At 38.4% G+C, this 14,920-nt stretch overlaps 1 protein-coding gene across 1 annotated transcript in view; it reads right to left on the bottom strand.

Moving 5' to 3' along the window:
* POLR2C (RNA polymerase II subunit C) overlaps window positions 1-14,920 on the bottom strand; it is a 44,415-nt gene that overhangs the window by 24,602 nt on the left and 4,893 nt on the right. Inside the window, exons 2-5 of the mRNA XM_053702790.1 lie at window positions 13,487-13,536; window positions 5,465-5,533; window positions 5,284-5,336; window positions 4,943-5,071 (exon numbers count right to left, since the gene is read on the bottom strand). Of these exons, the coding sequence (XP_053558765.1) occupies window positions 4,943-5,071; window positions 5,284-5,336; window positions 5,465-5,533; window positions 13,487-13,536 (301 nt within the window). The remainder of the gene's footprint in view (window positions 1-4,942; window positions 5,072-5,283; window positions 5,337-5,464; window positions 5,534-13,486; window positions 13,537-14,920) is intronic.

Consider the following 14,920-nt stretch of genomic DNA (forward strand, 5'->3'; position numbering starts at 1 on the left):
GAGGGCACGGGCAGACGCCTGCGATCAGCCTGGAATTTTTGGCACCCATGTGGAACGGAGTTGCCGGTGATGCTCCTCCAAAACAGTAATACCCTGAGACATGAATGAGTCGGGCAACAAAGATGGTTTAAACCCATAATTCACCATGAACGGGGGATATCTGGGAAGAAGCATTAATAGCACTATTACGAGCAAACTCTGCTCAAGGTAACGGTAACAGTTCAGACCAATTATTGTGGTGATCTGAGACATAGCAACGGAGGAACTGCTCCAGAGCTTGATTAGACCGTACCACAACCCTACTGGATAGAGGGCGATATGCCGAGGAGAAGGAAAGCTGGATTCCCATTTGAGCACAAAAGGAGCACCAAAATCTAGAGACAAATTGGCTACCCCGGTCCCACACTATCTCCTTGGGTAACCCATGTAAACGGAAGACCTCCCGGGAAAAAATTTAAGCAAGCTCCTGAGTGGTAGGCAGCTTCTTCAAGGGATTGCAATGTGACATTTTAGAAAAACGGTCATCCACCATTAGGATAACAGTATTGCCATTGGAAACAGGGATCTCGACAATGAAGTCCATGGAAAGATGTGTCCAAGGACGCTCACCATTAGCAATAGGTTGGAGAAGACCCATAGGAAGACGTTGAGGAGTCTTATTCTTTGCACAGACTGAGCAGGAGGCAACATACACAGCGACATCAGAACGAAGAACTGGCCACCAGCATTGTCGAGTGACAGACCAAATCATTTGGTTCTTGCCCGTGTGACCTGCGGCTTTAGAATAGTGGTAAGTGTGCAATAGTTTAGTTCGAAGATTCTCAGGTACAAAGCACTTACTACTATGTTTCTCAGGAGGTGCATTGGTTTATGCAGCCAGGATTCTCCTCCCCCAAGGGAGAAGTCAAATTAGTACGTATGGTAGCCAAAATATGGTCAGGAGGTATAACTGGAGTAGGTACAGACTCCTCCTTGGACAGAGGCAAAAATTTCGAGACAGGTCATTAGCCCTAACATACTTACTACCAGGCAGGTAGGAGACCACATAATTAAACCGAGACAAAAATAGCACCCATCTGGCCTGTCGGGGTTACAACGTTTTGCTTCGGATAGATAAGTCAAATTCTTGTGGTCAGTAAGAATGAGCACTGGTACACACCCTTGAGAAGGTGCCTTTATTCCTTGAGTGCCAAAATTATGGCCAGTAATTCCCTGTCGCCAATTTTATAATTGCACTCCGCTGGGGACAACTTCTTAGAGAAGAAACCGCACGGATGCAAGGAACCGCCAGGCGTAGGACGTAGATTCAAGAGAGCACCTACTCCAGTCTCAGACACATCGACCTCAAGAATGAAAGGCAGGGCAGGGTTAGGATGAGCCAGAACTGGAGCGGCAGCAAAGGTAGTCTTAAGACTCTCAAAGGCCTTAATGGCAGTAGGTGACCAATGGAGTGGATCATTCTCTTTTTGGGTCATGTCTGATAGGTTTGACCAAGGAAGAAAAGTTTTTAATAAACTTTCTATAGTAATTGGCAAAGCTCAGAAGATGTTGAATAGACCGAAGACCAACTGGGCGAGGCCACTGCAGACAACTTGTCAGGATCCATGGAGAACCCTGTAATGGAGATTACATAACCTAGGAAGGTTACTTGAGTCTGATGGAACCCACATTTCTTGAGTTTACAAAACAAGCCATTCTAACGTAGTTTTTGAAGTACTTGTGTGACATCAGAACAATGAGCCTCAAGTGTGGACGAGTGTATGAGTGTGTCGTCTAAGTAAACCACAACACACTGTTCCAACATATCTCGTGGGACATCATTAAAGGGACAGTCAACACCAAAATTTCTGTTTTAAAAAGAGATAGATAATCCCTTTATTACCCATTCCCCAGTTTTGCATAACTAACACAGTTATAATACATGTTTTATCTCTGTAATTACCTTTATCTAAGCCTCTGCAGACTGCCCCCTTATTTAAGTTCTTTTGACTGACTTGCATTTTAGTCAATCAGTGCTCACTCCTCAGTAAATTCACGTGCATGAGCTCAATGTTATCTATATGAAACACATGAACTAACGCCCTCTAGTGGTGAAAAACCATCAAATGCAGAGGCGGTCTTCAAGGTCTAAGAAATTGGCATATGAACCTCTTAGGAATACCAAGAGAACAAAGCAAAATTGGTGATAAAAGTAAATTGCAAAGTTGTTTAAAATTACATGCCCTATTTGAATCATGAAAGTTTATTTTGGACTTGACTGTCCCTTTAATAAATTCCCGGAAAACAGCAGGAGCATTACATAGGCCAAATGGCATTACAAGATATTCATAATGCCCGCTTATGGTGTTAAATGCCGTTTTCTATTTGTGGCCCTCCTTGATCAAAACTAGATTGTACGCTCCTCTTAAATCAAGTTTAGAAAAGACTGTAGCTCCCTTGAGGCGGTCAAACAGTTCCGTAATGAGCGGAATAGGGTAAGCATTCTTAATGGTAAGACGATTAAGACCCTTATAATTAATGCATGGTCTTAATTTGCCACCCTTTTTCTTCACAAAGAAGAAGCTAGCCCCTGCAGGAGAGCAGGATTTGTGGATGATCCCCTGCGACATAGCATCGGCAATATATTCCTCCATAGCACAATTCTCCACAACAGACAGAGGGTAAACATGGTCCCGAGGAGGAATGGCTCTGGGTTGCAGGTCTATGGCACAATATTAAGTGAGGAGGCAACATACCGGCATGCACCGTGTCAAAAACGTCTAGGAACTCTCAGTACTCCTCTGGCAATTGAGATACCGAAAAAGTGCACAGGACTTTGACTGGTTTCCGAAGACATGTGGAAATACATTGCGGAGACCATGACAAAATTCCGGACCTATGCCAGTCGAAACTGGGATTGTGCTTTTGGAGCCAGGGATAACAGCTTTGGATAACGGAGCGGTTTCGTAACGAGTGTGGGCTGAAGGAGCCTGCCATCAATGGCCTCAATAGCATATAGAACAGACTGAGGCAATACAGGAATGGGGTGCTGTGATACCAAAACACTGTCAATGAAATAGCCCGCGTGACTATAGAGGAGTCCACCCAGGAAAGGACACCTGTGACCAAAGGTTTCTCCTTTAATGGTTCCGGGGACAAGGATAACCACCTAAGGTCTGCCCCCAACAGGACCTTAAGTGCGGGCATTTCCCGGCCATGTAAGACTAGACTTTAAAAAGGTGGCCCTGTAACCCGCAATAGAGGCAGATCCCCTCCCTCCTTCTAAAGGCCGTCTCCGCTGGAGAGACGCGTGAATCCCAACTGCATCGGCTGAGCAGTACCTGGTGACTTGGGACCAGGAAGCATGAGAGGAGAGGGAGGCATGGGGGGGGGGGGAATAAAAAAACATAGGAGACAACTGGAGGCTCTGGTAAATCTCTGGCAGAAACTTAGTCTTTAATCGCATCATGAGAGCCCATGAAAGAAGGCGGCAACAAGGGCTTTATTGTTCCAACCTACCTCTGCGGCAAGCATACGGTACTCAATGGCATACTGAGCAACAGATCTAGTACCTTGATGAATGGACATGAGTGGTTTGGCAGCAGAGGAGGAGCGAGCCGGAACATTTAATACCCTTCAAAAGGAGGCCACAAATTCAGGGTAATTAGAAATCACAGGTTTATTAGTCTCCCACAAGGGATTAGCCCAAGCAAGATCCGTGTCAGAGAGTAAAGAGATGAGAAATCCCACCTTAGCTCTGTCAGAGGGAAATGCCTGAGGTAAATGCCCACCTGGTTCAAAAACAGTCTGCACTGATTAGGGATCGCCTCCATATCGCTGAGGTAAAGATGCAGAACCAGACATGCTCCTAGTAGGACTAGGTGAAGCCATAACTTGTGGGACACACTGATCCAAATGTGCACATTTGGATCAGTGCAAGTCAGAAGAGTTTGCAGGCTAGTGCAAATTGATCCAAGAGGTGATCCTGTTCATCCATCCTGGAAATGATGGTGGGTAAAGGTGGATTATTAGCACCGTCAGGATTCATGGCCCTTGCGTAATGTCAGGGTACCATGAATCAGACAGACATGAAATACAAAAACAACAAAAAATAATAAAAAGAGTCCAAAAGCAAAACGATAAGCCAGGAGTCAAAACCAGAGCTGGTAGTCAGACGAGCCAGGTAAGGAGCCAAAAGCGAGTAGTCAGACAAGCCGGAGTCAGGAACAAAGAGAACAGCAGAATCAGGAACAAGCCAGGTAATACACAGGAACTCACAAAGAAGACTGAGCAAACGCAAGGGCAAAAGCATACTGAACAGAGGCCCTTTAAATAATAAGTGATGACATCATAATTCTGGGACTGCAACCTGTCTCACACTGATGAGGTTCATCAGTTTGGCCATAAGAGAGCGCCTAGGTGAGTGAGCAGCGTTACACACTCTGCAGCAGATTCAGTGAGAGAGGCGAGTAAAATGGCAGCCAGCAGAAAATAGCAAACAAAGCAGGGTGAAACCCTGACAGGCACCTCTATAACCCAAGTGTTTATCCTACTCTTCCTTATTTCCTCGTCTGAATGGCTGGGGAGTATAGGAAGTGGGAGGGATACTTAAGCTTTTGCCGAGTTGTCTTTGCCTCCTTCTGGTGCCCAGGTGCTGAATTCCCAACAGTAATGAATGAATTTGTGGACTCTCCATTGCAGGAAAGAAAAGAATTTATCAGGTAAGCATACATTTTGTTTTCTCAATTCACAATATTTAGACTGTTAATGCAAGTCAGTATTCTGCCATGTCAGGTTTTGACAGATATCAGTCTAGTGATAAACACTACCCTAATTCAATGCAAAAAGTTTAGAATATGCTTCATATGCTAATTCTTCATCTCTGTGCTCTTTATTATATCACTGCCAAATACTAACACAAATGGAGGTTCCATTTGAAAAGAAGAAGTTTGTTGATACTGACCGGAATGACCCGGAGGTTGGTTGAGATGAGATCACGGGAGGTCACATGACGTGTTTGATCCTCATTGCACCGGACATCCAGTGTAAACTCTACTGAGCATTCTGGGCAAAACTCATCACAGGTGCAGTCCTGCATTGTATTTCAGACATGGTCAGTTTTAAGATGTGAACATACACACGAACACTGCATATACAAAAAAATCATCTCTGTTATAATGATCTAATGTGTTTTATGGAAATAAACACACAAAAGTTTACAACCCAACAGTAATGAATGGTTGGCATAAAGTGATCTAAATATGTGACTATGCGACAAGACCTCACAAATTACCAGTCACTGACCCTGGAGTATTGCAGCTTATCCACAATATCATCACTGGTTAGAGGGATGAGTCCTGTAAAACAAATAAAGGCGCTTCAGATATTGTAAGGCAAACAATACATTATCATATCCCATTACAGATGACAGATAACACTGACTGTACTGTGTAATTGGCATTTTATTGAAACAACAACAACTTACCTACTCGATGGGCTATGAATTCATCATGGAGCACTGATGAGTTGGCATCTATCTGCACCCAGTCAATAGCTACAAAATGAAGCAGAAATTAGAGGGACCTGCAAGCCTGGGGTAAAGCTATTCTTAGAGTATTTGCACAATCGTGCCCATTAAATCATGAACACATAAGGGCAATAAAGCTGATCAATACTGATAAACAGAAAGTGACCGTAAATGGACAGTATACACCTTGTAATTGCAAGACATTTCTGTAGCGTTGCTATAAAATAACATATCAGCCAAGTCCTAACATTTTTAAAACAAATTAACATCTCTTTTTATTGCAACTATTTTTCAATAGCCAAAATCCACCCATCATTTGCCTTATTTGGCAGAGCCAATCTGGGCTTTAGTCCACAGACAACAGGACTAGCCACGGTCGAAGTTAGTATAAAGTAAATTGTTTTGCAGTTATCAGTTCAAGCCTGATAGGGCTGATAAATAGCAGCCTTGAGAAGTAAGCTGGGTGCATTTCAAGTTCTGAGAGCTAGAAATTGCTCTTTTTTCAGAGCTAAATTACATGAAAAGGAGCAAAATAAATAATTAAAATATATTGCAAAGTTGTTTCATTATGGATAACTAAACATTTTGAGCCAGATTACAAGCAGAGTGGTATTTTGCAAAAACTCTGCTAGAATTACGGTTTTTCTGCTAGTTGGGTTGCACTGGTATTACAAGTTTAAAAAAAAAAAAATGTCCAATGCTCTTTAACATGTTTGTAATATGCGCATACTGTTATATGTGCAAACATGATCGCATACTGTAAAATGCTCATATCCGACATGAAAAAACGTCTATGTCTGTAAATACGTATATTTAAAAACATGGCAGCTTTTTTTTTTTCTAAAACCCAAGATCTCATATCTTTTGTGCAATATTTTTTTTGTAATAAATTTTATTAGATGTTATCATGAGTGTATCTGTACTTGGTAATGCATTTTTTATGTGTTTTGTGTCACTTTTTAGTTTCGCAAAACAGTTACCCACAGCTCTAAAATCAGAGTAATGATTCAGCTTAAACTACGCCAGCGCAATCGCGATTTCGCTCAATTTGTAATAGCAGAGCAAATAAAAAGGAGAGCAAAGGATTGCAAAAACCCTCGCAAAATAGTTTGCGTTCCACTTGTAATCTAGCCCTTTTATACAAATCTCAAGGTGTTTACGGGTCCCTTTAAAAAGGGACAGTCAACACCAGAATTATTGTTCAAAAAAACAACTAAGAGGAATAGCCTCTTACAAAAGGTACATATGTGTAGCACTCAAATTCCCTTGATTGGTAATATCGACAGAGTATTGAGTGGCGGATAAACTAGGCTATTAAAATATAACTTTTATTGGGACTTATTAAAAGGGTAAGACAAAACAATTAAAATTACAGAAACTAGAATCAATCTGATTAGGGACAGTGGTAAGGGTAACACTTTGTGTAAAATTATATATCGTCAGAGATATTAATATATCTGGTTAGTATCTCTAGGTACTCCAACTATTGTGTTATTTCTATATGTTAGTAATTTTATCACTAACGATGAAACTGTATTAGATTAAAGATATTGATATATCTAGATGGTAACTCCAGATAATCAAATTTGTATAAGTCTTTCTATTAGTGGTAATACACAATCACAGCTTGCTAAATATACTATTTGTACCATAGATAGTCGTGCACAACATTGGTGTTCACAAGGTGAAGTGGTTATGGCATATTGTGGTATACCATGTACATCAAATTCACATAATCTGTGAGGTATAGAGAGCGTCGTTAACTATTGGTAACTGGTATCAAACCCTCCTGATTATATCACAATTAAGTCGGGGTGTATATTATGCACTTATAAATTGGTCAGAAATAACTGACTCAGTTAGATATTAAAAATAAATCCCCTTTAAAGTCAAATGTATATACTCTGGGAATTTAGGATATTAGTAGCACAACTTCTCTTGATGCATGAATATACATCTATATTTTGTACCAGTTAGATTCTATAGAAGGATATCACTCCTGGACCAAATTATAGTTATTCGCTCATTTATAGAGTTAAGTTCAAAAATTGGCACCTGAGTGTTTCAGTCACTGGCTGGTTAAAGGTAATTTTATCCAATATGTATCATAGTGTACTACTAAACTCTCATCCAATCACGTGATTACATGTATAATAGTATTGCTATGTATGTTACCCCAACACTATTATATGTTATAGTGTAGTCAATACTATATATTAATTCCACTCACTAACTTTTGTCTAGTTAGTAACATGTAAGGCAAAGCCATAAACATTTATTTCAGTAATATTAAGTGTTACTACACTATCATCCAATTACGTGGTAACTCATATAATAGTATTGCTAAGTATATTAGACCATTGCTATTGTATGCAATAGTGTATTCAATACTATAGTATGGTATAGTGTTAACCAGTTATAAATATTGTGTGCACACGTTAGCTTGTATCACGTTGATCTCACTTAGGAATTAACCACACATATTATTTTTATCATTGTCACAAGTGACGATTTAGTAGCTAGATAAGCTTATTTAGTAACAAAACAGGTTACTTATGTATACAGTTACAGAGAGCCATATACCCCATATTCACCATAGAGAGATAGCAATATTGTATATAGTAGCACCGGAATTTGATGGTACCTATAATACTTTTGACGTTTAGCTATATCTCCTTGTACATATCATTGTCTATAAGTCTCTCCTTGTAACCATAACCATATTATCTATGAGTTTCTCTTTGTAAACCTATAAGTCTCTCCTTGTAACCATAACCTGGTGATATAGCTTATACTGCTTGTAGTAACAGGGGTTTAAGTTTTATCTGACTGTCCCCAATCTTTATAATCAAAGTAATTCGTCTGGGCTTTTAAGAATAGCTATAGCTATATTCCAATATTTGAGCTGCTGATAAGCTTGACGAATTAAGTTTAAATAGTTAGAAAAAGATTTGTTTCTGCTAAGTTAAAAACATATATTTTACGGAGCCCATCAACTCCCAACCTCCCCTGACATTTTTCGCCGACAAACTCGGCTTTTTCAAAGGGTTTACCGAGGTTACGGTCTGGCAGGTATTTGTGCCTGGTAACTCCGCCTATTCTGAAAGACTGACCTATCAGCGTATCTGGGTGTGAATGTTTTACTGGTAACGTTCCAGTGACACTCCTCCAGTCCTAGCCAATGGGTGTAATTATTGTGCTGGTAATATTCCAGCTGACTTCTTCGATCTGACAGGTATGCACCAAAGCATATTGTGTCTGATTACCGTGCTCATCCATTTAATTAATATTAAGCATTGTTTAAACATGTTTGTATTTCTTGCATTCATTTATACTTTTTCGCAGTGATTTCTTGGTATTATATTTTGTCAATGACACTATATTTTGCTTCAATCATATTTGTCATAAGATGTTATCTTCACTGGTAGTAATACAACTTTTTCCCATATAACATACTATGATGTTATACTCGTCTTGAATGTTTGTACGGAACACTGATTCTCTTCAATAGTTCACCAAATCCTTCACTGACTGCGTTAGTGTAATATTAGATCTGGGGAACCATTTTTTTACTTTCAGCACTGTGTGTATTGTGAGACATTATATCAACTAGATGTCTCTGTATTTGACATAACCTGTCAGATTCTTGTTACATAGCAGATATCAGATGGCGTTTATGGTTTGTAAACCCAGGTAATTATTAACCCATACATCTCCTTGGATGATATTACTTGATCCAGCCAGGGATGTACCCAATCCCTCACTTTAAAAGCACCCAGCATATCTAAATTACAAATTCAGTGTCAAAGAAATTAATAACACATAAATAACTCCCATATCAAAGCAATTTATGTCTGCATCTGTTGCATAGATACCTTCATTATCTTAAGGTTATTGATTTCATTAGATGTTACATCAGAACAGTGCTACTAATCTCATATTGATTGTATGATCATTTCTTTTGATAGCTCCCACATATCAATAGTGTGATATTAATTTATACAGGGACTATTGTCCCGTATTTATGAAGTTCCACTGTGGTTTACTTATAAAAAAGATTATTATGTGACTAACAAAATTAACTATTTGAGAAACAAGAAATTAAAAAAAAAATTTGAAAAATTAAAAAATAGAAAAAATTAATTAAGTTAATCTGTGTGTGATTTTGTGTCTTTTTTGTACAGTGTTATTAATTACCAGAATTATTGTTGTTTAAAAAGATAGATAATCCCTTTATTACCTATTCCCCAGTTTTGCATAACCAACACAGTTATAATAATACACGTTTTACCTCTGTAATTACCTTGTATCTAAGCCTCTGCAAACTGCCCCTTTATTTCAGCTCTTTTGACAGACTTGCATTTTAGCCAATCAGTGCTGACTCCTAGGTAACTTCAAGTGCGTGAGCTTAATGTTATCTATATGACACACATTAACTAATGCCCTCTAGTGGTGAAAATCTGTCAAAATGCATTCAGATTAGAGGTGGCCTTCAAGGTCTAAGAAATTAGCATATGAGCCTACCTAGGTTTAGCTTTCAACTAAGAATACCAAGAGAACAAAGCAAAAAAGTGGTGATAAAAGTAAATTGGAAAGTTGTTTAAAATGACATGCCCTATTTGAATCATGAAAGTTTATTTTGGACTTGACTGTCCCTTTAACCCCTTAAAGTGAATGTCAATTTTCCTTTTTACGAATCCTCCAAATGCTCTCTTTTATACATATTAGTTAAACCGCCACATTTTTTTTTTTTTAGAAAAATAAACGATTAATTATATATTTATCTTACAAATTTGATTCTGTTACGAAACCAAACTCCTCCCAGCCATTACTTCCTTCTTCTCCCTGGTGTGACGTATAGAGCGGTCCCACCCGCTCTGTAAGTATACTTCAAGCCCGCTCCCGTGTACACCTTCAATTGCGCATGCGTTTACAGCCGATTTCGTAGACTAGCTACATAGTATTCAATGAATGAATACATTCATTGAATACTATTCATACATCGAGCGCAGCTGTATTTTACTGTTCTACGACTATTTTTATTGCACTTTACTGGGGATTTACTTTTAGAACAAATTTATCACTGACTAACTTATTTTTATTTCTGCCGCTCAGTTGCCGATTATAAAAAAGACCTAATGTACCAGGGTTATTATACTCAGACCCCCTTATGTGGGGGTTTTTTTTATAATGAGAGCTTCTCCGATCGCTAGTTTACCTTTCTGTAGATGATCTAGGTAAAAGTATGATTTCTGGCAAGAGCGCATGCACGAAGCGTGAAATCTAAGCATAGATGAAGATTACGGCTTTCCCACATGTGCATTAGGATTAGTGACGTAATTTAGGTTTTAACGCATGCGGATTAAGAATCTGTGACGTTTTGAAAACGGGGTTGAAAAGAGCGCATCTAAACCTGTCACTCAAATAGCGAAGATGGCGGGTGGAGGAATCGTAGTGCGATATAACTGCTAAAAAGGTAATTTTTGGCGTAAATATAGTGGTCTAAGAAAAATTATAAATTAAACGTCAACTTATTTTTTATGCACATTAGTGTGGCGTATTTGGGGGATGGTGACTTTACATTTACTTTAAGGACCACAGGACTTTTCAATTTTCTGACCGCTTGGGACCAGGGCTATTTTTACATTTCTGCGGTGTTTGTGTTTAGCTGTAATTTTCCTCTTACTCATTTACTATGCCCACACATATTATATACCGTTTTTCTCGCCATTAAATGGACTTTCTAAAGATACATTATTTTAATCATACCTTATAAGTTACTATAAAAAAAAAAAAAAAAAAAAAAACACAAAATATATATATATATATATATATATATATATATATATATATATATATATATATATATATATATATATAGTTTTTTTTTATTGTAAATTATAAAGGTATGGATAAATAAAACAAAAGACAAAAACACTTTTTCTCTAATTTTGACCCCCAAAATCTGTTACACATCTTCAACCACCAAAAATCAACCATGTTAAATAGTTTCTAAATTTTGTCCTGAGTTTAGAAATACCCAATGTTTACATGTTCTATGCATTTTTTGCAAGGTATAGGGCAATAAAGACAAGTAGCACTTTGCTCTTTCCAACCCATTTTTCTTTTTCAAAATTAGCGCTAGTTACATTGTAACACTGATATTTGTCAGGAATCCTTGAATATCCCTTGACATGTATTTTTTTTTTTTTTTTTTTTTTTTTAAGTAGAAAACCCAAAAGTATTTCATGCCACCATTTCACCGCCAAAAGCGATCAAATAAAAAAAAAAAAGTTCACTTTTTCACAAACTTTAGGTTTCTCACTGAAATTATTTACTAACAGCTTGTGCAATGATGGCACAAATGGTTGTAAATGCTTCTCTGGGATCCCCTTTGTTCAGAAATAGACATATATGGCTTTGGCGTTGCTTTTTAGTAATCAGAAGGCCGCTAAATGCCGCTGCGCACCACACGTTTATTATGCCCAGCAGTGAAGAGGTTAATTAGGGAGCTTGTAGGATTAATTTTAGTTTAGTGTAGTAGACAACCCAAAGTATTGATCTAGGCCCATTTTGGTAAATTTCATGCCACCATTTCACCGCCAAATGCGATCAAATAAAAAAAATGTTTTCAATTTTTCACAAACTTTAGGTTTCACACTGAAATTATTTACAAACAGCTTGTGCAATGATGGCACAAATGGTTGTAAATGCATATGGGTTATATTCCAATTCACTTCTATTTTTCTCGGCCTTTTGGCTAAGATCAGTGGTAATTTTTTGTGTTACTGATCTGGCCAAAAGGTATCTGAGGGAGCCCTACACTCGGCCTTTTGCCCTTTCCCTTCGGGGTTAGGGTGTTGCTGCTATTGGGTGTGGGGCATTACCCAAAGTAAACAAGGGGCGATCGGTAGGTGTAGCGCCTTGAGACCCTCACGGGTGATTAGTTTGCACTTTACAAGTACCCAATAGAATAGAATTTGCTTCACTCTCATGGTAATATTTGTTGAAGCAGCAACAATGCACTACTGGGAACTAGTTGAATGCATTAGGTGAGCCAATATCATGAGGCATATATTTGCAGCCACCAATTACCAGCTCCTGAGTCTGCCTATGTATCCTTTTCAACAAAGGATATCAAGAGAACAAAATAAATTAGATTAAAGAAGTAAATTGGAATATTCTTTAAAATCATGTGCTCTATCTGAATTATTAAAGAAGAAATGTAGGTTTCATATCCTTTTAACTGCACATATTCAAACAAGTCACGCTCAAGTCCAATGTGCATTAGTTTGTGATTGGTTAAAAGGGTCATTTTGTTCAAAGGGGGAAACGGAAAAATTTGAAAAAGAAAAACAATGCAATATACTCATTTGACAAAATTAAGCTCCATTATTCATTACAAAACTCTTTAGATATAAAGGATACATAACCATGCAGCTTAAAATGTGTTTAAAGGGGTATGAAACCCAAAACAATTATTTCCTGATGCAGACAGAGCAAACAACTTTCCAATTTACTCCTATTTTTAAATTTTCTTGAAGTAGCAGGTACAGGGAGCTAGCTGAACACATTTTGTAAACCAGTGACAAGAGGTATATTTGTGCATCCACCAACTGGCAGCTTTCCCCTCAGTAGTGCATTGCTACTACTGTGCCTACCTAGGGTATGCTTTTAAACAATGGATACCAAGAGAGCAAAGCAATTTATATAACCGTAGTCAATTGGAAAGTTCCTCTGAATCACCATAGTCTATCCCACAGACCAGTATTGCAAATGTTTGCTATGTCACTTCTATTACTTTCAAAATTAAAATAAAAAGCATCAAATTAGATAACAGAAGTAATTTTGAATGTGGTTTACAATTGTATTCTCTATCTGAATCAAAAGAAACATTTTCTGTTTCATGTCCCTTTAAAATCATATACGAGAAAATATGAACTGATTCAACAATAACAAAACCCTAAACATGGCACATACCTATGGTGGGGACTTCTGCTATAAACACTCTGCGGATAGAATTTGCAATCCTGAGAAGAAAAAAATTAAAAAAAAAAATAATTCAGTGACAAGGAGAAGATGACCAGAGCAGTATAATGGCCAAGTTTCATTACAACTGCAAAAATATAAACTATACTTCCTATGATAATGGCCGATTTGGTAATTGACCATAGTTTATTAAAACGATGCACACCCATCTAGTTTAGAGGCACCAAAGCCCAAGTGCTGGGGGGGGGGGGCGCATAGCAGCCTGTCTGTATATAGTTGTTTGCCTATGTGGTCATTTATCTGTGTATAGATATTCATCATCATATACTAGTACGTGGCATGTTTACTTTTAGTGTATAGATATTCCATCATTACAACAGGTCTCAATAAGCCAGGGTGCCGGTAGCACCTTAAAATTAGTTTGGAGCCCCCAAGACACCCGTGGGTCCCCTTAACGCTGCCAGCCACACCTAAAGTTTAGCATGGTGTGCAGTGTTCTCCCCGGACCTTTTTAGCGGGCGCACCACTCGGCTGAGTTTACTGACCACCTGGCTAAAAATATAACCAATATTAAGCTAAATTTAGCCAGTATTAAAAATGATCATTTTTTATTGCACAAACTATCATTAAATACATTTACGAAAAATTATAAAATTCATTTGATCTTTAGATAGCTGCAAATTATATCATTTTAGAAAATATTACACTGCTCCCACCCACTTCATAATGCCACCCAGCTGGCAAAACTTTCTGTGGAGAGCTCTGGTGTGGTTGGTTAGATTCTAGGCCACGTGGCTGGTCTGTTTCACCAGTGGGAAGAGGCACTTACAAACCAGAAGGTGTTTATTGAGCAGGCCTGGCTGCATTAGGTCCCTCCACTTCCCAGCAGGCCCTGGATCACAGCGCCCTGCTCTGCTTGCCGAAGGAGATATTTAACCATGGCAAGGAGGCGCTGTGCTGAAACTAGTAACCGGATGAATGTAAGAGGGCAACAACTGACTGAATAGGTTGCTAGAGAGCCTAGAAATGTTAAGAGGTTATTGCTGTCCAACATTTAAAGGGACATTCCAGTCAAAATTAAAATGCACATAGATTTATTACATTTTTGAATAGAAACATATTTTCTATATACATGTATTCACAAAAATGCTTCTAGTAAGAGTTATCACCATTTAAGTGTTAACATTTTTCTCTGCATGTGCATGTGAAGCATAGCTAGATATTGTCACTGCACCCACAAGTTAAATACTGCAGCTGCTCAGATCATCAGTGGGGCTTGTATCATGTCAGCAACTAACAAATTGAGTCATTACCAGATGCTACAAGCACCTTACGCTCTCTGAGCAAGTGTGTTTAAAATGCTGGTGCACGGTGCATACTTAAATACACTTTTGAAACAGCTATAGCTTTTATTAGAAGCATTTT

The sequence above is a fragment of the Bombina bombina genome, chromosome 1, assembly GCF_027579735.1.
Source record: "Bombina bombina isolate aBomBom1 chromosome 1, aBomBom1.pri, whole genome shotgun sequence".
NCBI lineage: Eukaryota > Metazoa > Chordata > Amphibia > Anura > Bombinatoridae > Bombina > Bombina bombina.